Below are 23,188 nucleotides of genomic sequence, written 5' to 3' on the forward strand. Positions count from 1 at the left end.
TCCTAAGCCAGGCGGTGTGGCTTCGAGGTTCCCAGGGCCAGCGGAGGCTGGACCTCGGCCTTCCTGGGATGGTGGCCGGTGGCTCAGGGAAGTCCCATTCGAAATACTTGAAGTCGTTGCTCATTTTATGATTAACACAGTATTCCCCGAGGCTTCCCGCACACCCCCACCACGGCCCCATCTCCAGATTCGTCCCCAGCCACTCCTGGCTGTTTCCTCCTCAGGTGCCGCCACCTTCCAGGAGCTGAACTCGGTCACCTAAGGCTTCAGCAAGCAGGGGCTTGTCCTGAAGCTGGGGCCGCGGGCGGCAGGGTGCTCAGAGCCAGTTCATCCTGCCCTAGGATGCCACCTTGGTCCTCAGCAGTCATAGGACTGGGCCTGAAGAATTTCCCCATGGCACGGACTTGTGGCAGCTCAGAGAAGGTCTCCATGGCCAGCAGCATGGCCAAGAGTCCTAGAAGCAAGTAACCTGGGGAGGAGAAGGTGCTGGGGCAGTGCCTGGGTTCTGGTGATGCTCCCCCCCACCTCCCAGCACGGTGACTTGCCCTGGCAGCTGGCGCCACTTGCCCCCTTCTCAACACTGCCACCAGAGCTCTTCGACTACCCCTCCCACACCGTGCCCTGGAGTGGGGTCACTCCACCTGCAAGGCCCAGCCCCCCAGTGATTTAGGGGAGTCCTAGTCCAGGCTCCTCTTCCCCCTTCCCCCACATGCTCTTAGGTGGCTGGACTTACCAAGAAGTGCGAGCTGGCCCAGGTGGTAAATCACGGGGTGCAGGCCGCGGCCGTGGCCGGGCAGCAGGTCCCCCAGGCCAATGGTGCTGAGCGAGCTGAAGCAGAAGTAGACGGCCCCCAGCAGGCTGCAGTCGCCCTGAAGGCCCCACAGCACCAGCGCTGGCAGCAGCACAAAGCTGCTGGCCACCAGCAGGCCCAGTGCAACTGCCTGCAGCAGCACAGCCCTGGCCGGTGACAGCTGCCAGTGGACCACTACCCAGGCACCTGGGCGGCTAAGCACAGGCAGTAGGCAATGGCGCAGGGTGGCCACGAGAGCTAAGGAGGCTGGCAGCCCCAGGGCTGCATAGACCATGCAGAAGGCTTTTCCGCCTGGCGATAGTGGGGCCATGTGGCCATAACCTGGAGAAGAGAGAGTCAGTGGACAGTGAGAGCTCTGAGTGCCATGTCTGTTGGGGTCCCTGCCTACCCCAATACCGCCTTCCACAGAAGGCTGCCCTCTGGTGGCCTCGAACTGGCCAGGCCCAGGTTCTAGCTGGCTCTGCCCCCACCTTCCTCAGGAGATCCCTTACCCTCTCTGGGACATTCTTCTCTTTTTTGGAAAATGAAAGGATGAAAGAAGACAGTTCCTCAGGCCTTTTGTAGCTGGGACAATTCTGAGAACTGCGCTGCCCTTAACAGATACTCCCGATTCCACAGCTGGTGGAATATCATCCACTCTTTCCCGAAATGTGTGTCATGTCCTGTGTGCCAGGCTTTGTACTGGGATCTGAGTCAGCCCAGGCCCTGCCCCCTCTGGTGGGGGAGTCAGGCAGGCAAATCATGAAGGGCTGCAAAGAGGCAGCATGGGCGAGAGAGGGCATGTGCCAGGCGGGGAGGGGTGGGAGTGTGGGGTGTGCTGGGAGAACAGGATCAGCTAATACAGAGCTGCAAACACACATGCCTACCGGAGCCAGATAGATGGGAGACAAACAGGAGTGGTGGGGACAGGGGTGCACTGGAGAGTGTGATCTGTATCGAAAGGGCAGGCCCCATTCTGCTCCGGTCAGGATGTTGCCTTGCAGGGATTCTGGCTCAGTGTGAGTAGGTTTCCTGATTTTCCAAAAGAAGTTGGAAATACAGGCTGGGCACAGTGGCTCACACCTGTAATCCCAGCACTTTGGGAGGTTGAGGCAGGTGGATCACTTGAGGTCAGGAGTTTGAGACCAGCCTGGCCAACATGGCAAAACCCCGTCTCTACTAAAAACACAAAAATTAGCCGGGCATGGTGGTGCATGCCTGTAGTCCCAGTTACTCAGGAGGCTGAGGCAGGAGAATTGCTAGAACCCAGGAGGTGGGGGTTGCAGTGAGCGGAGATCGCACCACCGCACCCCAGCCTGGGTGACAGGGCCAGACTCCGTTTAAAAAAAAAAAAAAAGTTGGAAATACAAATTCCAATTCAAAAAATACTGAGACATTTTGTGGGGCAAAAAATATGAAAACCCAGGGCTGTGGGTCCCATTGCTGCTTTTCCCTGGGCATGTGCCCACGCGATTTCTCTGCAGGAATCCCTCATCCCTGTCTGTGCCCTCCTGGTCCACAAGCATCTCGTGCCGACTTCCTCCCCATCTTTCCTCACTCCCCCACCCGAGGCCATGGTCCTGATCTGTCCTTCCCGGGTTCCTTCTATTTGCTTCCATCCAAGAATCCATCCCACTGTATTGTATCCCCTATCTGGCCACAGGCTGTGGCATCTGGGCAGCTCTCCTGGGTCTCAAAGGGTGCCTGGGGTGGGACTGAGGAGGACACACCCTTCCTGGCAGCTGAAGTGGAGGCACCAGTTGGGGTGTGTTGGTGGGGAGCCACAGCTGTGATGTCGGGCCTCACAGGGCCTGGGCTCCATCTGGCTCTTTGGGGCTGAAGGGCTGCATGAACCCCAAAGCCCCCAGGGAGCGATGGCCTCAAGAGCTGCGCCCCCCAACTTGGCTGCCTGGCTCTCTTACCTGTGGTGGTGAGGATGCTGGCAGCGAAGAGCAGGGCTGAGGGAAGGTCCCAGGTCTTGGCCTCTGAGCTGTTGCCCAGGCTGGAGACCCCATGGGCCTGGGTGGCCAGGGCAGTGCCCAGCAGCTCTTCCAGAGCTCCAGGTGGCAGGCAGGCCCTATGCTCTGCCTGGAAGTCTGCCAGCTCTGCCCTGAGTTCAGCCTGAAGTCTGCATGCAGGAGGCCCCTCCAGGGCCTGGAACACCACAGCCCCAAGCCCCAGGGCCAGCAAATGGGCCACAACTAGGAGCCTGTATCGGGCCCAGGGCCTTAGACCCCCCATGGCAGGCCGCTGGGGTGCTGTGGGAACTGGCGGCTCCACCTCAGGCACCTGGGAGGGGCTGGGCAGGGCAGGGCCAGGAGGAGGTGCTGTGTGGGTGGCTGGGACCCGGCTGGGGTGGCTGGGGTGTGAACAGGAGGGAGGTGAGCTGCATCACCCTTCCCAGGTCCTGGAGGCAAGACATTTGCCCATTTCACAGCAGCTGGGATGGTGGGGATGGGTGAAGGACGGTGGCTGCGGTGAGGGGAGGAGGCGGAGGAAGCTGAAGCCTAGAGAGGACCTCACACTTATTCAAGGTCCTGCTCACTCAAGCACCCATACCGCATTCATTCATTCGTTCATTCATTCATTCAAGTGCTTAGGGAAGAGGACAGGCACAGGTCCTTTCTTTCCTGGTGTTTACACAAGAAACCTCTTAGCAAAGAAACATGGCAACCTCCATTGTCATGAGTTCCATGAAGGAAAAGCCCTGGGTGATGGGAGAGCTCTGCGGGGTGGGGGGTTATCTCACTGGGAAAGCTCTGCTAAGGAGGTGACATTTCAGCTGGGGAGAAAGAGGCCAGTGAATGTAGGAACGAGCTTGGGGTGTGAGAGGAACAGAGGGCTGGCTGTGGCGGGGGACAGTTGGGGGTGAAGGGAGGATAAGGACACAGGCCCTTGAGGACAAATGTGGTCCAGGGAGACCTACGCTGGGCTACTGTAGGCGTTGTAGATGGAGTGATTTTGGCCTGGGCGGTTTGGTGGGAGAGGAATGGTGGCAGCTGGGAAGGATCAGGTGGGGGTGGGAGGTGGGGAGAGGACTCCAGGGTGCCCAGAGCACCTGAGCAGATGATACCCTTGCGCCCAATTGCCAGTTCTTCCCGAGAACCCTTTGTGCCTGCCCTCCTGACTCCCTGCCCCTGAACTGCAGACACAGAGTCTGGCTGCCATGGGGCACCTGGGAGAGGGGAAGGGGGAGCCCGGGTTCCAACTCCTAACCTCAGAGGAGCTGAGGACAGAGGCCGAGGAAGGGACCCTGCCCTAGGGTATGGTGTGGGAGTGCCAGAGCCCCCATGGCAGTGTGAAGAGAACTGTCAGGGGTGCCAGATGCCATGGCAAGTCACCATACTGGGAGGTGGGTGGAACTTACTACTCTTTATCTTTTTTTTTTTTTTTTTTTGAGACGGAGTCTTGCTCTCTCGCCCAGGCTGGAGTGCAGTGGCGCAGTCTCGGCTCACTGCAAGCTCCGCCTCCCGGGTTCACGCCATTCTCCTGCCTCAGCCTCTCCGAGTAGCTGGGACTACAGGCGCCCGCCACCACGCCCGGCTAATTTTTTTGTATTTTTAGTAGAGACGGGGTTTCACCGTGGTCTCGATCTGCTGACCTCGTGATCCGCCCGCCTCGGCCTCCCAAAGTGCTGGGATTACAAGCGTGAGCCACCGCGCCCGGCCTTCTTTATCTTTTTTGAGATGGAGTCTTGCTCTGTCGCCCAGACTGGAGTGCAGTGGTGCAATCTCAGCTCACTCACCCTTCGCCGCCTGGGTTCAAGCTATTCTCCTGCCTCAGCCTCCCGAGTAGCTGGGGCTACAGGCGCCTGCCACCACGCCCAGTTAATTTTTGTATTTTTTTTTTTTTTTGTAGAGACAGGGTTTCACCATATTGGCCAGGCTGGTCTCAAAATCCTGACCTTGTGATCTGTCCGTCTCGGGGCCTCCCAAAGTGCTGGGATTACAGGCGTGAGCCACCGCGCCCGGCCTATGCTTTTTTTTTTTTTTTTGGAGACGGAGTCTTGCTCTGTTGCCCAGCCTGGAGTGCAGTGGCGCGATTTTGGCTGACTGCAACCTCTACCTTCCAGGTTCAAGCAATTCTTCTGCCTCAGCCTCCAGAGTAGCTGGCACTACAGGCATGCACCACCACACCTGGCTAAGTTTTGTATTTTTAGTAGAGATGGGGTTTCACCATGTGGCCAGGTTGGTCTTGAACTCCTGACCTCATGTGATCCGCCAGCCTCGGCCTCCCAAAGTGCTGTGATGACAGGAGTGAGCCACCGCACCTGGCCGAGAAGAGCCTTGAATGACTGACCAAGGCTGGTGGATTTGGTCCCAGGAGAGGCATGCAGTGCAAGGCATCCAACTGCCTATTGTTGGGGCATCAGGACACCAATAGGTTGGGTCACCTGGTTACCTCCAAGAAAGGTGACAGCCTACATGTGGGGAGACAGCTTTTGAGTTTATTTGGCTTCTGGCTTCAATGGATCCCGAGGCTAAGACTCCAACCCTGGCTGGGGCAGCAGGAAGGCACCCAGGGAGCCCTGGCCCCAGATGACCCCCAGGGCAGGAGGTCCATGCTCTAAGCCCTAGGGCAGGGGCCACAGTAGCAGGACTTGGTCAAAAGTGCTGGTGACAGCTGAGGCCGGCCCCTCTTCCCTGCACCTCCCCTCCTCCCTGCATCACCCCAGCGGGCAATTCCCTGAGACAGGCTCTGGTCCTCCCAACCAGCTGGGTACAGTGTCGGGCCCCAGTAGGGCAGGTGAGCTGGGGGGACCTACAGGTTTCAGGTGTGGGGGCACAGGCCCCCCTTCCAGTGTGAAGGCTTCCTGTGCAGTGTAGTGTTCCTGACCCCCAAAGGGGGGTGGGGTCCCTGCGGAAACTGAGGCAGCTGCAGAGGCTGGCCCAGCTCCTCTTCCAGTGTATGCTGTGACTCCTCCTAAGGCAGCTGGAGCTCGGGGGAGTGGCCTGGCCACTCAAGGCCCTGCCTCCGGCACCCACGGGGCCTGGGCACCCATGTCTTTGGTCTGTGCCCTGCAGTCCTGGGGGCCCCCCCGGAAGGGGTTGGCAGGTGGGGAGTCCCAGAAGGGGTCTGAGTCCGGGAACAAGGTCCAGGGTGCCCGGCGGGGTGCAGGCTGTGGTGACGGCAGGGGAGAAGGCCGTGGCCCAGCTGACACAAAGCTCCAGGGATCAATGCGGCTGCGAAGGGGCGAGGGCCGAGGTCGGCTGATGAGGCCCAGGGGTGGTGAACGCGGGGTGCCTGGGGTGCCAGGAGCAGAGCGTGATGTCCCCGGTGGGGGTGAGACAGTGCCTCCTGTGAGGATATAGGAGGGGCACAGGGTCAGGCAACCCCCAACTGCTGAGGTCCCCAAGACACTGTCGTGCTCTGGGCCTCAGTTTCCCCATCTGCACAGTGACCTACTTGACTCAACTTCCACGGCCCTTCCTGCTCCGCGGTGCCTGTTTTTTGTAATGGTTAGGAGTGAGGCCTCTGGAGCAGGCTGGCATGGATGTGGATCCTGGCCCTGCCACTTACTAGCTGTGGGAGCTGTGGGTCCCTTAATCTCTGTGCCTTAAATTTCCTCATCTAAAAATGGGCATCTAAGAGCACTTAGTTCTCTGGTTGTTATGACTAAATGAGACCATTTCGGGAAAGCCTTGCAAACAGTACTTGGCACAAGTAAGGGGCCAGGAGTTTGCTACTATTATGACTACATATATGCTCTGTCGTCCAGGCTGGAGTGCAGTGTCATGATCACCACTCACTGCACCCTCAACCTTTCAAGGCTTATGTGATCCTCCCGGAGTGCTGGGATCACAGGCGTGCACCACCGCCTGGCCCGATTACTTCTGTTATTTCACAGCAGGCATCGCCCCCACCTGCCTGGACCACCTGATAGCTGAACTTAGAACTCTGCTCCCTAACATGTGTCTTCAGTACCCCGAGCGCCTGGTTCAAGGTCCAGCTGATGACTGTGGTCTCGGCCTTGCCTCCTTGCATGTCCCCACCAGCCACTCCTCCCTCCCTGGGAACCCCCGTCTCCCATCTGCGAAGCAGGCCGGCCTCAGGCCACTCACCGCGGGGCTCCTCCTCACGTCGGGGGCTCTTGGCTGACCGCTGGCCCGCAGGGATACCCAGGTCCAGCAACAGGGGTGCAGGAGTGGGCGGGGAGTCGGGCGTCTTGAGCGAGAAGCGGATGAGCGGGGAATGGGGCGGCTCGGTCGGGCAGGGCGCGGGCGTTGGCGTGGGGGGTGTTGTCGGAGACTCCCCGCGCTCGCGTCCTGGGCCTCCCGGCGGCTGCAGGTCGCGGCCGAGGCCCAGCGAAGCGAGCAGGGCGGTGCCGCGCAGCAGCGCGCGCTGGATCAGCTTGGGCGTCCCAGAGCTGCTACCGCGCTCTGCGGGGACAGGCCTCTTGGGATCCTCGGGCTCCAGGCTAGGCCGCGGGAGGTTACCTACGGGCGGAGGTGGCACAGGTGAGGGCGTGGCCAGTGCATCTTCTGGGTGAGGGCCCAAGACCTCTCCGTGGTCTTGGAACAAGGACTGAGTTCTGCCCTCTACTAGCATCTTCCCTGGTCCCCCTGGTCCCACAGGTCCCATGGCCTCCCCATCATACACCCACATTCCAGCCTTTCACAAGATGGGTGCTGGGAGGGGAGGGCAGTACAGGTGGAGGAAGTGGCAGCAAAGCCCAACGGCAGCCAGCGACCCCAGACCCCAAAGACGGATGGGCAGTTCCAGTGGAGGCAGGCTGGGGCCAGGTCACGGTGGGTCTCCGTGGCCTGCCAGGGGCAACCTCTAGGCCCAGGGGCATGGCAGGTCCCACTGACTGGGACCAGCGCCCTGTGCTCTGTGCCCACCAGCTTCCTGGCTTGGCGGCCCTGCCCCTTCTGCCCCCCCCCCCCCACTCCAGCTGTAGCTTGTAAGATGCACACAGTCAACTCTAAGGTACATGGCAGTCCTGAGGGCACAAATCCCTGTCTCTATTCTAGAAAGGAGGAAAATGAGGTTCAGAGGGGTCAGTACCTTGCCCAAGGTCACAGCTAATTTACAGAGTACGTATTTGTGCCAGGTCTGAGCTGAATGACATAGGGGCACTATGTTGTCTGATCCTCATGCCCCAGGGGTTCTAAGCTCAGAGGTTGAGGGTTCGTATGGAGCTGTACAGCCAGTGAAAGGTGGAGCCGGACTCGCCCCAGGCAAGGGCAGTAGAGCCTTTGCTCTGCACCATTTCCCAACCAGTCTCTGCCCCAGATTTCAAGACACTAGTGTCCTACCTTCCAGTCTAGGGTTGGCCTGACTCCATTCTACATCACTTGGGCAGCGATGGGGAACCCCTCATTAAGGACAAGGGACTCTAGGACGGGCTCTGACAAGCCCTGATTTCATCAGATCCCTCCTTGGCTCTAGAAACTGCTATGGCTCTCCACTGTCACTAGGAGAAAGTTTGGCCTCCTTGGCTGGTCTTCTGAAGCCCTCCCTGGCCTTGTCCCTCTGCCTTTCCCCTCCTGCCTGGAGTGCAACAGTGGGTTGGAGGTCGGGAGGAAGAAATACAAGGCTGGGAAAAATGAGCTTCTGCTATGAACCAGGACTCAGCTCACAGTCCCTTCTGTCAGCCCCAACCCTTACTCAGACTCTCTGCCTCTTACCTCACCCAACTCCCACCCCGGCCACTGCCACTGAAGGGACAAGGGAATCCTTCTTTCTTTTTTTTTTTTGAGACGGAGTCTCGCTCTGTCACCCAGGCTGGAGTGCAGTGGCGCGATCTCGGCTCACTGCAAGGCTCCGCCTCCGGGGTTCACGCCATTCTCCTGCCTCAGCCTCCCGAGTAGCTGGGACTGCAGGTGCCCGCCACCACGCCCGGCTAATTTTTTGTAATTTTAGTAGAGACGGGATTTCACTGTGTTAGCCAGGACGGCCTCGATCTCCTGACCTCATGATCCTCCCACCTCGGCCTCCCAAAGTGCTGGGATTACAGGCTTGAGCCACTGTGCCCAGCCGGGAATCCTTCTAAAATAAAAACCTGTTAAAGACAGGTCTCTGCTTAAAAACTACGTATCACTTCCAGCTTCATTCACTCATTCATTCAATCAACATCTACTGACCCATGTGCCTTGGCCCCTGTCTGCAGCCCCAGTGCTGAGACTCCTTGGCTCTCAACTCTTCTCAGAGTTCAGCCAGGTTGCCTTTTCCTTGGGTATGGTGAGCTGCATGCCTGTGCACACACTATTCACTCTGGCTGGCTGACCTTTCCCACCTCAGCTTTCAGTGACCTCTTATGCAACATCCAAGACCCACTGGGATGTCACTTCCTCTGTGAAGCCCTCCCAGAATCTCCCTGAACCTGCACAGTTATTGCTCACGTTATGCCTCATACAGGTGCTACTGGACTTGTTTATGAGTCTGCCTCCATCAGATGAGGTCAGGGCAGTGTTTAACATGTTGATGCTTGGCTCTTAAAATGCAAATCCCTGGGCTGGGCGCGGTGGCTCACGTCTGCAATCCCAGCACTTTGGGAGGCCCAGGTGGGAGGATCACAAGGTCAGGAAATTGAGACCATCCTGGCTAACACGGTGAAACCCTGTCTCTACTAAAAATACAAAAAATTAGCCGGGTGTGGTGGTGGGCGCCTGTAGTCCCAGCTACTCAGGAGGCTGAGGCAGGAGAATGGCACGAACCCAGGAGGCGGAGCTTGCAGTGAGCCAAAATCACGCCACTGCACTCCAGCCTAGGCAACAGAACGAGACTCCGTCTCAAAAAAAAAAAAAAAAATGCAAATCCTTGTTTGATGAAGAATCCATTTTTATAATCTTTGCACCAACCACATGAGGTTATCATTATCACCCCCACTTCGCAGGTGAAGAAGTGATCATTTACAATGAGTTTAAACAGAAGAGGGGAAATCATGTTTAAAAAAAAGAGTTGGCCAGGTGCGGTGGCTCACACCTGTAATCCCAGCACTTTGGGAGGCCGAGGTGGGCGGATCATGAGGTCAAGAAATCGAGACCATCCTGGCCAACATGGTGAAACCCCATCTCTACTAAATACAAAAATTAGGCCGGGCACGGTGGTTCACGCTTGTAATCCCAGCACTTTGGGAAGCTGAAGCAGGTGGCTCACTTGAGGTCAGGAGTTCGGGACCAGCCTGGTCAACGTGGTAAAACCTCGTCTCTACTAAAAATACAAAAATTAGCCGGGCGTTGTGGCACACGCCTGTAATCCCTGCTACTTGGGAGGCTGAGGCAGGAGAATCACTTGAACCTGGGAGGTGGAGGTTGTAGTGAGCCGAGATTGCGCCACTACACTCCAGCCTGGGCAACAGAACGACACTTCATCTCAAAAAAAAAAAATTAGCTGGGCATGGTGGCACATGCCTGTAATCCCAGCTACTGGGGAGGCTGAGGGAGAACTGCTTGAACGTGGGAGGTGGAGGCTGAAGTGAGCCGAGGTCACACCACTGTACTCCAGCCTGGGTGACAGAACAAGACTCCTTTTCAAAAAAAAATAGCAAGAGAAAGCCAGGTGTGGTGGCTCACACCTGTAATGCCAGCACTTTGGGAGGCTGAGGTGGGTGGACTACTTAAGCCCAGCCCAGCCTGGGCAACATGGCAAAGCCCCATCTCTACAAAAAATACAAAAATTAGCCAAGCATGGCATGCACCTGTAGTCCCCGCTACTCAGGAAGCTGAGGTGGATCACTTGAGCCTGGGAGGCAGAGTTGCAGTAAGCCATGATCCTGCCATTGCACTCCAGCCTGGGTGACAGAATGAGACTCTGTCTTTAAAAAAATAAAAGAGAGAAATGAGACAAAGGGAAGAGAAGATAAGGTCCAGCAGACAAAATGAGAGTGAGCAGAAGTTCCTGCAGTCAATGGCCTGAGAAACTGAGGTTCTGAAGTGTAAGTGACTTGGTCAACATACTCCAGCTAGGATTTGAATCTGCCTCTAAGCTTCCTGGCAGCAAGAGTTAGCAACTCTGTTGTTTAGGAGAAAGCTGCGTGACTCTTCTTGACCCAAAGATAGACGGATAGAGGCAAAACTGCTTCTGTGAGGCCTCACAGGGAGGACACGGCCACGTAGTTATTGGCTCCAAGGCAACAAGCTTCACAGGGCAGCTGCTATCAGTGTAGCTGAGTGCACCCTGCCAATGTGCCACTCCTTGCAGCCAGCTCTCCAGGGACCAGAACAGCCCACTGGGGACAGGGTGAGGGGGTGTGTGACTCTCCAGTGGTATGGCTTATGCCGGGGATCATCTCACAGGGTCTGGGACCTCTGTGAAGCCCCATTATTTGATTCTTAGCTGGGTTTCTGGGGGTGGCTGTGAGGTCAATGTCATGTACTTTCACAGACCCAGATGATGCATGGAGTGTGGGACTGGGCTAGGGGAACCAGATGCTCAGCCAGCCACTGAGCTGAGGCAGCTGACATCCTTTCGGGGCAAGTGGCAATCCATTTCTTCATCAGCCAGGAAGGGCACTGGTGTTGAGGATGACATACTTATCAAGAACAGTAACTACCATGGTTTCCAGTGCTTTCACAAAACCTCAGACGTACACATCTGCAATTTCATACTGTGGGAGCCTTCGTTGTATCCCTGGGGGCTGCGGCTCTCTCAGTTTGCTGTGGCTGGACTAAGAAAGAAGGCATTTCAGATTTCTACTGGCACAGATGTCTACGGAAGTTATGATGCCATGAAATATTTCGAGGAGATGAGGAAGGCTGCTATCTCTCAGAATGCAAAGTGATTTTGGAATATAAAGAATTTCTTTGGGTTGAATTACTTAGAAGTTTGTCACTGACCTGAACTATTCATGAATATATGGGCTAATAAGTAGTTTCTCTTGATAAATAATTAACAAATTCTTTGGATAAAAAAACATGGGGCAAGCTTGAGAACGATGGGGCCCAGGCCCCTTGTGCCCCTGCTTCTGGGAGCTCAGGGCCAGAGGGTTCTGTGGAACAGTCAGGACCTGCTTCAACCTACACACCTGGGTTGACAGGCTCTCAAGTTCTCCTTTGGCCCATTTGGTCTGGTACATTTTAGAGCAAGTGAATTCAAGAAGCCTCCTTGGCCTTCCAGTTCTCAGTTCAGTCCCTGCAGGACAGATGCTGGGGGTAGTGCAGCTGCTGGAGCAGCAAATGGCCAGGCGGACGGAGGCCCAGGGCTCTGCCTCTATGGTCAGACAGACAGAGCAGATCAAATCTCTGCTCTATTGGGTGCCTTACATCAAACCACTTAATCGCTCTGTGCCTCAGTTTCCTCTGTTGTAAAATGAGGCCAATACTACTACTCCCCTCACAGAACTGCTTGGCACATAGAAGAGAACCAACAAAGGTTAGCTGTTGTTAACGACTATTGAGCGTAGCTCAGGGAATGGTAGAGGCGTTGGGCTGGGTGGGATGGGAGGAGTAAGTTTAAACGGCTTGCTGAACAGGACTCTTCTGAGAGCAGCTAAGTGGGTCCTACATTCTGGCTGTGAGCAGCAGGTGTGGGGGCTCTGAAGATGGTCCCTAGGTTGGCACAGGGACCCACAGGCAAGGGAGGCCGTAACTCTCTGGCCTCAGTCACAGCTGGGCAGTGTTGAGCTGAGTGAGCCCTCCTCCCTGCAATGCTGGAGCCCTGCTCTCTGCCCGACCCTCTGGCTTCCTAAGCAGTCTGTACGTGAGAAGCCCTTTCTTCAAGTGAAAGCTTCTGAGCTCACTACGAGAGCATTAGAGCTGAAGCCTCTCTGGGTTCAAATCCTCAGCTGGGGGTTTGAGGTAGGTTACTTCACCTCTCAGAGCCTCAGTTTCCTTATCTGCAAAATGGGGTAATAGTAGCCCCTCTTCATCAATGCTTGGAGGGAATGCCTGGCACAGTAGGGCAGTTACCATCGTGGAGAACAGAAAGGCCCCGAGCTATCCTGGATGTGCTGAGAATGGGTCCTGGATCCTGCCTGCTCGGCCTTCTCATTCTCTTCTTCACCTATAGGCTCCCAAAAGGGACTCTGAGAAGCACAGTGTGGCTGACACTTGTCTGGCTCCACCCCACACAGGCTGATTCCTTCCCCCATTTGGGTCCAGCTTCCCTTGGGTACCAAATGCTGAGTGGGCTTCCTGTCTTTCTTTTCTCCCTGGAGCCTGCTAAAGGCACAGGGGCTGCCACAGGGCCAGGGAAGAGCCTTCTTGTAGGTCAGGTCTGAACAAGGGGATGAGACTCTGGGCCCCGAGCTGAGGCCTGGGCTATATGCTGCTTGATTGTGGGCCTGTAGGTCAGAGCTGGGTTCCAGGATCGGCTCTGTCCTGTCTGAGCCTTGGTTTCCTAGTCTCTAGAATAAGAGCAACCAGGGCAGGACTCCTTCTTTGCCTGCTAGCCTATCACGGCTTCCCCAAGGTGCCCATGGAAGGAGCTCAGCCAGATCCTGCCGGGGGAGGAAGGCCACTCACCATTGAGTGCTGGGGGTGTGGAAGGAGATCCTAAAGGGGATGAGTCATCTGAATCCAGGTACCATGTGGCTTCGTCCATGCGGGACCTTCTCCTGGTGATGGGAGGGCAAGGAGGGGTGCTTTAGGAATTTCAGGACTTGGGGAAAGCAGATGATCCTGGGTTTGGGGGGCACTCAGGTACTTACCTCCCATTCTGGGCTTCCCCAGGCTTGGGGGAACTGGGACCCCAAGCCCAGCATGCTCGCCGCTCTCCATTGCTTGAGTCCTCCAGACGTCGGGGGGACTGGCGGCCCCATGCCTGGCCTGGCTCTGCAGGCTCCACTGCAGGGGAAACCGATGAAATCGGAGATAATCTTTATCCTCCCTCCATCATCACAGTCAGGCTTCAGGGGTAACCTTTAGAGTATGGGGAGTAGGCTGGGCCCTGTACCATTCCCAGAGTGAGCTTTGGGCAAGATAGATGGGTTTGGGTCTTGGGACCAACAGTGGGGTAGGGCATCTCATCTAGCCCTTCAGCTGACGTTTGCTGCTTAGTAATTAGTACAGATACTGACACCAACTGCCTGGGTTTGATTCTGGCTCTTCCACTTATTAACTGTGTAGCAAGTTACTTTTTTCACTTTCCTCATCCATAAAACTTAGATTAACAATAAAAATAACTACCTAATAGAATTATTGCAAGAAATTAATATTTGCAAAGCATTTAAGAAAATTAGTAGTACATAGTGTCATACAATTATTTGACTAAACAAAAATAAGTAAAATTAATGCTGCTTGGGGAGTTCAGAGGTAACAGGCTAGACCTAGGGCAAGGAGCCTGGGGGCGGGGAGGAAGAGAGGATAGTGAGTGGGATCCACCTCCAAGGATAAGGTCTGACAGAGAATAAGGGGCTGAGGGGAGGAGAGGGGCATGAGAGGTTAAGTTTCTTACACTGGATGGCTCGGAACCGAGGGAAGGTGGGCGAATCCCCAGGCCCGACCTCGAAGACGTTTCTCCTCCGGTCAAGGCCGGGTGAGGCCTGCACGGTGATGCGGTGCTTGAAGTCTGGGGTTTGGGTTGGGGGGAGCAGGGTTCAGGTTTGTGATGAAGGAGAGCCAGGACCCCAACCTGCAGGGGCCCAAGGCCAGCTCCCAGGCCACATGGGGAGCGGCACGGTGGCTATGAGACTGTGTCCAGCCTCGCTGCTTTCTTGAGACCCTGGTTCTAGATAAGCAAAGCTACTTGTCTGAGTCGGAGATACCCTGGCGCCGGCCCGCCCCGCCCCCTAGACCTTCCCAGAACTTTCGTGAACCCCACCCCTTCCCGGTCGCAGCCACTCCCAGACCGACATGCAAATACTTCCGCCAGAACCCGCCCACAGGCAGAAAAAAACACTCCTGACCCCACCCCTCCCAGCCTTCACCTCACGGGCCCACCCACAACACCCTAAACCAATCCCAGCGCGGTTAGCACACAGGCCTGGCTCCACCCCCACCCCCGCAGCCAATGGCTGGGGACGCTCCGGGGCCCGCCCCTCACCGAGTGGCATGCTGATACGCTCGCCGCCGTCGCGCGCCCGGAGCTTGCTGCGCTTGAATGTGCCGCGGCGGCGGCGCACGTGCGGTCGCTCGCGGTCTACCTGCTGCAGCAGCAGCGTCAGCTCGCGCTCGAACACCTCTAGCTCCCACTGGGCCAGCAGGTGCTCGCGCCGCCGCAGCTGCTCCGCCTGGGACCGCTGCTCCCGCGCCGCTCGCGTCAGCTCCTCCTCGCGGCTCAGTAGTTCCTGCGCCCGAGACAGCGAAGGTGGAGAGGTCAGCCTGGCACCGATCCCGGCAGCGCCCGCCCCGACTCTGCCCCAGGGAGATCGGGGAGACACTCCTTCCAACCCTGGGTCCCTTGATTCCTCGCACCTTTTCCTTGGCTCGCAGCTCGTCGAAGAGACCCTGGATCTCGCGCTTCCAGCCTTCCTGCATGGAATGGAAGGAGTCCCGCGGCATTTCCCGTAGGACCTGTGCCTCCAGCGCCTCCAACTGCTTCAGGATGGAGGCGAAGTCGGGCCTGCGGTGGGGGTCCTGCGCCCAGCAGTCTAGGGGCACGGCGTGCAGCGGGGACAGAATAAGAAGGGGTCTGTGGGTGGACGTGTCCTGGGCCAGGGAGCTCCGCACCTCACCTGCCCTCCCCGTCCTCTTACCGGCCATAAGCTGTGCGAAGGGCTCGGGGCAGGTGGATGGGATGGGCAGTGTGAGTTTGTTAACAGCTACGCCATAGGCCACAGCAAGGCAGTCAATGCCACGGTATGGCACCTCCCCAGTCAGCAGTTCCCACAGCAGCACCCCAAAACTGTGGGCGAGACAACAGGTTTGTGTTCCCTTTTCTCTCCCAACCTCCACCCCCTTACTGCCACTTCACCCAAAAGCAACTAGGAGCCAAGTGGTTTGGGTCCCTGTCCCTGGACTTGGCCCAGCCCTAGACTTAGGCAGCCACCTCTGCCCTCTGCAGCCCCGTAGCAGCCCCTGTCCAGCCCCACCGAGGGCCGCACCTCCAGACGTCACTGCCCTTGGAGAAGGTGGAGGCCTTGATAACCTCAGGAGCCATCCAGGCGTAGGTGCCCGCGGCACTCATTTGTGTGGTTTTGTGCCACTCTCGGGCCAGGCCAAAGTCGGTGATCTTCAGGGTCTTGTGCTCCATGTCGTCACCCTCAATGGGCTGCAGCAGCAAAACTAGAGAAGAGGGGCCAGATTGTGGATGCTCCAGGATCAGGTGGTGGGGACAGGGTAAGAGCTGGGAGCAAACTCATCTGACGGACATCCTGGCTGGGTCCTGGGGGCACAGAGGTGACTTGGTCTAGATCTTGAGGACCTACTTGAGGTCAGGCATTTCTTTTCTTTTCTTTCTTTTTTTTTTTTGAGATAGAGCTTTGCTTTTGTTGCCCAGGCTGGAGTGCAATGGCGTGATCTTGGCTCACTGCAACCTCCACCTCCTGGGTTCAAGCGATTGTCCTGCCCCAGCCTCCCGAGTAGTGGGATTATGGGCATGTGCCACCGCGCCCGACTAATTTTGTATTTTTAGTAGTGACAGGGTTTCTCCATGTTGGTCAGGCTGGTCTCGAACTCCCAACCTTAGGTGATCTGCCCACCTCGGCCTCCCAAAGTGCTGGGATTATAGGCGTGAGCCACCGCACCTGGCTGAGGCCAGACATTTCACACTCAACCCTAGCACTCAAAACCATTTATGAGCTAAATAATATTTTTCACATTTCACAGATGAGGAAACCAAGCAGGGAAATGACTTGGCAGAGGTCTACAACAAATACAGCAGAGATTACAACCTGGTCTGTGTGGCTCTGAAACCAATGTTCTAGCTTTTCCCTAATACTACACTGAAGCAAAACTGGCAAGGTGGCAGCTCTGGGCATTTATGGCTTTGATTTCAAGAGAGATCTGTGAGTCTCCTGTCATTTTGTTGAGGCAGGAGCGTGAATCAGAACCCCCCTTGGAGTGGGGAGCAAGAGGGAAGCTCTTGGTGAGAACAGAAGCCCAGCAGGTACCACAGGCCCTTAGTGCCCACATCACACTGTGGCAAGTGCAGCCACTCCCAAGGCAAAGACTCCAAAAGATACCTACCAATGCAGCTGGAAGGGAAGAGAAAGGGTGGGGTCCAAGAAAGTGATGGTTCTTGGCCACAAAGGAGGAGCTTGGGGTAAATGTAGGCGTGGATGGTCAGACTTGGCAGGGGCTCATGGCTTTAACCCAAGTGGGGCCACCGTACTTGGTACAAAGAGGAGAAGCAGCAACTTGCAAATCTCTCACCAGGACAGGAATGGCTCAAATGAGAGAAGTTTTCGAGGAATAGAAAGAGGACAAAGTCATAGAGTCATGAAGGGTCTGAAGGGCCCCTCTACTTTTCTGGTTACAGCCAACTGCACTGTGGAAGAGAAGCGATATCAAGTCAACCATGTTTCTGGACCCGTATCAGGGCACACCTCTCAGCTCTCCTGCCCTGTGTGACATGGCTGTCATGGGGGCAGCATAGGGGATGGGGGTGGGGCAGATGGGAAGTGCACCTAATACAGCCTGGTGAGTCAGGGAAGACTTCCCAGAGGAGGTGGCAGAACCAGGGTGCTCATTTTTCAGGGCTTAAAGCAACAAGCCCTGATCCTGCTGCTGGCCAGGGCATATGGGCCTTGAGGAGGCATCTGGCACTGCTGCCAGCCATCCCTGCTGCCCCACCATCCTCAGTCCCCACAGCCCCTGGCTGCTTGGCTGTGTTTCTGTGTCTTCCACCTTCAGCCATTTCAGCACTGGTGCTTCTCAGAGCATGGCCTCTCCTCAACCTCTGCCCACTGCCCCTGGCTGACTCAGCCTCTTCCAGGTACCACCAGCTCCCTCTCCCCACTGGCATCTTCCACATTTGCAACTCCAGGCCAGACAAATTGGTTCAGCTACCCCTCAGCAGCTCTACCTGATGTCCAGGTGCCCTCCATGACCACCTTTACTATCCTGGCATGCCCAGTAGATTTTCCTGCAATTTTTCCCGATCCAGAGAATGATCTCAAAATCTACCCACTCCTCTGAGCCAGACCTTGGAGCCGAGTCCTGAACACTTCATCAAGCTGAGGATGACAACAAAACCCTCCTCAGATGGCTGTCATGAGCATGAAACAAGACCACACTTTTAAAGTTTTTGCACGGGGGCTGCCACCTGGCAGAGGCATCCTAAAGGCCGGTTGTCCTAAAGCACTTATCGTATCTCCACCCTTCTTTCCCTCCTCTGTCACTCCTTACTGCCAGCTTCACAACAGCCTCCGGTCTGGCTGCTGGAGGCTGGGGACCTGAGCATTTCGCAAGCTCCCCACAACAAGCTTATTCCAAAGGGGAAACACAGCAGGCTGGGGCAGTGGGTGGCGTGGAAATGGGCACCTCCCCTGGTGCCAGGGCCCACTTTCCCCTTTGAAGACCAACACTTGCTGCTTCTTGGCCTGTCTCTAGCCACTTGTGGCACCCCAGACTGGCAAACTGCTGTTCCAGTATCTCAAGCCGGGTGGCCACTCTCCACCTTTTTCAGGTGGGGAATCTGAGGCCCAGAGAGGGGCAGCAACTCACCCAAAGTTTCAGGACTTCTTTGTACTTGTGGCCTTTCTGCTACCTCCCCGCTCCTGGCTCTGCCAGCTGCTAAGCCCCATCCTCTGCTTTCTCTCCAAGCTCCTCTCTGTACTTTCAATTGTCCCAACTCAAACTGCTGTTCTGGTGTCTGATGTAGACCCCAGGCATGGGAGGTCAGGGGTCACCCAGAGGAGAATAGGCCAGAGACCCCCGAAGCTGGGGGAAGCTCTCAGTGCCCCTTTAGGGCTCCCTGGCCTCTGACAGGGACCTGGCCACCAGCTCCCTCCCTGGGCTGGCCTCTGTGGGGCTCGGGAGTGGCCTGGGCAGCTCACGCCTCTTCCGCTTCCCTCCCGTGGTCCCTACTTCTCCTTTCTGGGAGGCCTGGGCCAGGTCTCCCACTTGGGAGGGGGAGTCCTTTTAGGGAGAACTAGGGGAGGTCAGGCCCAGGCCGGGCTGGCTGGTCAGTCCTGTGACTCGTGGGCCTGGAGAATTCCCCCTCCTCTCCCCGCCAGGCTTCCTCACAAGGCCCCCATTGTCCAGGAAAATCATGCCATTGTTTCCTGCCTGTGCCCCCCCAAGCCCAGGGACTCCCCCACCCCAATCCCGCAGACAGCAACTTGGGCCTAGGACTGGGGTCTCCGAGGTTAAATGCCACGCTCAGGGAGGCTGAGGGCACCTTGCCTGCCCTTTACCACCACCTCCCAGACTCTGAGAGGGAAGCAGGGGAACTAGAGGGGAGTGGGGGAGCAGTTCCAGGCTCCTTCCTCCCGCAAGCCCCCCACCCCCAGCTCTTTCCTCCCCTGCAGGCAGCTGGGCTAGGGAGGGAGCAGGGGCTGGAGCAGGGACAGGAAGCCGGCTCAGGGGCAGCAGGAAACGCAGGAAGCAGTGGGGAGGGTGGGGAGCAGGGGCCTGGGCTATTGTTCCATTTTTTCTGGAAAGAAAACGGAGGAAAAACAGAAGATGGGAGTCCCCTCCCCCTGCGCCTTCGGGGAATCCCCCTCAGATTGGGGCAGGTAGTGGGGGTCCCTAGATAGTTAGAGCCCAGGGTTGAGGCTGAAAGGTGGGAACCGCACCCTATCAGGGATGAGAAGAGTGGGTAGGGTGGTTGGCAGGCCTCCCCTGGCTCCTCCAGCTCTGGCAAGAACTTGGATATCTGGGGCTCAGCACTCTGTTTCCTGCAAGCCCCTTGTCCATGGTCAGCCCAGGCCAGGAGGCTCAAAATATCCACGTTGACTCCCCTTTAAGAATGTCTCATGCTTTTCCAGTGACCCCACTGAGCCTGGCCCCTCCTGCATTTCCTATTGCTGCTCTCCAGCCTGCACTCTGGGCTCTAGGAGGCCCTGCTCCTGGTCCCTGCTGTGTGCTGGGTCCTGCTTCCATGCCTTCGCTCTCTAAATGCTGCGTGCACCAGGAAACCCTCTGAAGCTGTCACTCGCTTCTCTTGGGGCATGATGGGCAGCATGTCTGGGGCTTCAAATGATGGGAGATGGAGTCTCCCTTAGCCCAGCACTCCCACCCCAAGCACTGATTCCAGGCTAGGCCCTCTTGGCGATCCAGCCCTCAAATGTCCATCTCCACAGCTGAGGACCCGCTGCGGGTTGGGGATCGCAGGTCGGGCTTGCCTAGGCTGTTGAGCTGTTTCACGCTTCCTTTTTACAGATTCGGAAATTAAGGCTCCGAGTTGGAGTGACCAGCTAGAGGTCATGAAGCCAGGGAGGGCTAGGCCAGAATTCCAGCCCTGGCCTTGGCCTTGACTGCCAAGGAGGGCTTCCTTCTCTGACATATCTGTTCTGGAGGAGCTGCCCATGACGACGGGAGGGGAGGACAGAGCACCAACTCCACGAATATGAATTTAGGGGAGGAAGATGAGGAGCACGAGCTTCCAGGGGACTTCCTTGAGGTGGGAGCCACGGCTGGGCAGGATGCTTATGGCCCACCTGAGAGATACCAATTTCTTAACTTGTCCAAACAGCAGCTGCAGGCTGGGGTCAAGGGCTTCTGAAGCTGGGGCAGGAAGACTCTGCTGGGTGCCTGGGGCTCTGTTTGGGGGCTAGCTTGAGCCCATGGGCACCCCTGGTCAGCTGGGACCCCCTAGGGTGGGAGCTCCTACATGCAGTAGACCCTAAGCTAGGCTCAGTGGAAGGTTGGGAGCAGGTGTGTGCCAGAGCCATGCCACCCCCAACCATGCCCCCAGAAACTCACTGTTGTTGGACTTGAGATCGCGGTGGATGACGGGCACCAGGGCCTCGCAGTGCAGGTAGTGCATCCCACGGGCAATCTGCACAGCCCAGTTGACCAGCACATGGGGAGGCACGCGCCGCCCGGCCAGAGCTCGGCTGAGGGGCCCACCGGCTGCATACTCCATCACCAGGCACAGGTTGGGCTCCTCCAGGCACACAGCCTTGAGGGCAATGATGTTGGGGTGTGCCAGCATGGCAAAGAGCCGGGCCTCCTGGCGAACGCTCTCAGCTGTCACACTGATGTCCTCATCAGGGTCCTGGCGAGCTGCCTTCACAGCCACCAGCTCGCCTCGCCAGCTGCCCCGGTACACCTTGCCGAAGCCTCCAATGCCGATCACCTCCTCCAGCCGCAGCTCCTGGAAGCTGGCCACCTCGCAGGGGGGTGGGCCGCCACCCCGAGACACATAGTTGGACGGGAAGATGCCCACCTGGCCACCCACCTGGCCCGCCCACCAGCCCTCGTCTCCTGAGATGGCTGCATCCCGGGACAGCACCTCCACACGGTCACCCTTCCTCAGGGCCAGCTCATCCTGCCCGCTGGGCTCGTAGTCGAACAGGGCTGTCCACACCGGGTTGGCATAACCCACTGCCTTTGGAGACCCCTCAGGCCGGCCTCCTCCACCGCCCCCACCACCCCCGCTGCCACTGCCATTCCATGATCCTAGAGGGCTCTTGAGGAAGAGGCTCTTCAAGGGCTCCATGGCCGGGAGCCGGCGTTGGGATGTGTGGAGGACCTTCTCTGGGTGCCCGTGGTCCCCACCCCCGCTGGCTGCCGAGGCCCTAGTCCCGGAACCTGGGCATCCGGGCCCTGGCCCTCAGCCCCAGACCCACGCCTCTCTGGGGAGCCAGGAGTGTCGTCTCCCGGCTCCCCGCATCTCGGGCTTCTGGAGGAGGGCACCCAGGGCAGTGTGGTCAGGCCGGGGGGGTGGGGCCCCGGGGCCTCCGGCGCCTCACCATGGCTAGCTTGGAGGGGCCCGAGCTTCCCTCGGTTCTGGAGCAGTCCTGGGAGCCTGGCTCCGGCCCCCGCCAAGCGTAAGGTGGGGCCTCCAGGGGCAGCGCCTCAACTCCGGTTGGGTCTTTTTGCGCAGGGGGTGGAGGAAGCGCCCGCAGTTGGGCCGAGACTGCCTGTTCCTGGCCCCGTCTCCTTTGGCCCCGACGGCTCCGACCCCGCTCCCTTCTTCCTCCTCCCTTTGTACTTTGGCCCCGGGGGCGGGAGGCAGAGGTGGAGGGTGGAGTTTCACTTTTTTCCGCTCTTCTCCCTCCTGCAGGAAACAGCATCAGATGACGCGGGCGGCCTGCACCGCTCCCCTCCCAGAGGCTCCAGGCGGGGAGTTCCCGGGTAGGCGGGCCAGGAGAGGCAGAGGAGGGAAAGGGCAGAACCAGATCCCCCATTACAGCAGGCTTTTGAGATCTAGAAAGAAAAGCCCCCAGCTGCGTGCTCTGCTGCCTAGGGTGGAGGTTGGTCTCTGCTAAAGATGGGCCATCTCTGCCCTCTGCATCCGCATCGGCGTCAGCAAAACGGGGTTACAGAACCATACTTGGGAAGGGGGTGAACCCGAGTCTGGTCTTGGCTGCGAAGTTGTGGGACTGTGCGATCCATCGATTCTGAGCCTCATTATTTTCTTTCTTTCTTTTTTTTCTTTTTTTGAGGCGGAGTCTTGCTCTGTCGCCCAGGCTGGTATGCAATGTCGCAGTCTAAGCTCACTGCAACCTCCGCCTCCCGGGTTCAAGCGATTCTCCTGCCTCAGCCTCCCGAGTAGCTGGGACTACCGGCGCGTGGCACCACGGCCGGCTAATTTTTGTATTTTTAGTAGAGACGGGTTTCACCATGTTGGCCATGCTGGTCTCAAACCCCTGACCTCGTGATCCGCCCGCCTCGGCCTCTCAAAGTGCTGGGATTACAGGCGTGAGCCACCGCGCCCGGCCGTTCTTTTCATATATGATAGGAGGACGAGAAAGCTCTGCCTCGCAGAGCTAGTAGGATGGGGTGGGGAACACTGGAGGACAGACGGAACTGGCTGCACCTCAAGCTCTTGGAGTGGATTGTCTATGGCTCTCCTCTTCTCCTCACCTGGGAAACAATCCGCTTCTTCATATCCCTTTCCCATCGGCAGAAACCTGAGAGTTGTCCAGAACTTTGACCAGGATTGGATTCAGAATAGCTGAGTCGCCCTCACAACCTCTGGATAGGGCTGCCCCAGTTACTTTGAGCCTGTCACTTTAAGAAAGACGACGCTATCCTATTTCGACTAGTCCTGCCTGTTACGGAAGGTTGGTCTCTACACCCTAGGTCTGAGCTCTGACCCGGAAGTAGACGCCGCTGGGAGAGAAAAACGTTCGTGACGTACGAGGTCCAGCATTAAAGGGGGCGGGCCGAGAGGGGCGTGCTTCGATAGTGCAGAACTCTCGCTGCAACTAGGGGAGTCCACGCCTCCACCTTTTCCCCGCCTCCTGTAACTCATTGGAAGAGGTGTGCGCCAATTACTGTGCCGTTACCCAATGGCTACTCAACTGTCTCTTTGGTTTCGCCCAGTCGGCTACCCTGGGTTGGCGACACCTGGGTCTACGCATGCGCTCAAACGCTTTTACGCTCGAACTTGCTTTAGTCCTGGACTCCGCGCACGCCCAAAGGGCACCCTTCGCGTCCTACCGCGCCATCACTTCTCTGC

At 57.5% G+C, this 23,188-nt stretch overlaps 2 protein-coding genes across 2 annotated transcripts; both read right to left on the reverse strand.

The window, feature by feature from the left end:
* Positions 1 to 101: 101 nt before the first annotated feature.
* KCNK7 (potassium two pore domain channel subfamily K member 7) lies at positions 102 to 4,151 on the reverse strand. Its single transcript, XM_032153445.2, has 3 exons — positions 2,713 to 4,151; positions 734 to 1,132; positions 102 to 469 (listed from the first exon to the last, which is right to left on the reverse strand). The coding sequence occupies exons 1-3, from the start codon at positions 3,029 to 3,031 to the stop codon at positions 267 to 269; spliced, it is 921 nt and encodes a 306-aa protein (XP_032009336.1). The 5' UTR covers positions 3,032 to 4,151; the 3' UTR covers positions 102 to 266.
* A 1,066-nt stretch (positions 4,152 to 5,217) lies between these two features.
* On the reverse strand, positions 5,218 to 22,802 carry MAP3K11 (mitogen-activated protein kinase kinase kinase 11). Its single transcript, XM_032153441.2, has 11 exons — positions 22,591 to 22,802; positions 20,482 to 21,781; positions 15,717 to 15,897; positions 15,369 to 15,517; positions 15,088 to 15,263; positions 14,717 to 14,960; positions 14,129 to 14,242; positions 13,383 to 13,518; positions 13,198 to 13,289; positions 6,853 to 7,227; positions 5,218 to 6,088 (listed from the first exon to the last, which is right to left on the reverse strand). The coding sequence occupies exons 2-11, from the start codon at positions 21,218 to 21,220 to the stop codon at positions 5,751 to 5,753; spliced, it is 2,544 nt and encodes an 847-aa protein (XP_032009332.1). The 5' UTR covers positions 21,221 to 21,781; positions 22,591 to 22,802; the 3' UTR covers positions 5,218 to 5,750.
* Positions 22,803 to 23,188: the final 386 nt, after the last annotated feature.

The sequence above is a fragment of the Hylobates moloch genome, unplaced genomic scaffold, assembly GCF_009828535.3.
Source record: "Hylobates moloch isolate HMO894 unplaced genomic scaffold, HMol_V3 SCAFFOLD_5, whole genome shotgun sequence".
Taxonomy (NCBI): Eukaryota; Metazoa; Chordata; class Mammalia; order Primates; family Hylobatidae; genus Hylobates; species Hylobates moloch.

Bases quoted from the DNA above. Each gene is read 5' to 3' on its own strand.
- KCNK7 (XM_032153445.2), bottom strand. From the start codon at position 3,031: ATGGGGGGTCTAAGGCCCTGGGCCCGATACAGGCTCCTAGTTGTGGCC. The intron at 1,133-2,712 runs GTAAGAGAGCCA...TCTCTTCTCCAG, and splicing joins CAGCATCCTCACCACCACAG to GTTATGGCCACATGGCCCCA. The intron at 470-733 runs GTAAGTCCAGCC...TCTCCTCCCCAG, and splicing joins GGGCCAGCTCGCACTTCTTG to GTTACTTGCTTCTAGGACTC.
- MAP3K11 (XM_032153441.2), bottom strand. From the start codon at position 21,220: ATGGAGCCCTTGAAGAGCCTCTTCCTCAAGAGCCCTCTAGGATCATGG. The intron at 15,898-20,481 runs GTGAGTTTCTGG...CCTCTTCTCTAG, and splicing joins CGATCTCAAGTCCAACAACA to TTTTGCTGCTGCAGCCCATT. The intron at 13,290-13,382 runs GTAAGTACCTGA...TCCCATCACCAG, and splicing joins GGGGAAGCCCAGAATGGGAG to GAGAAGGTCCCGCATGGACG.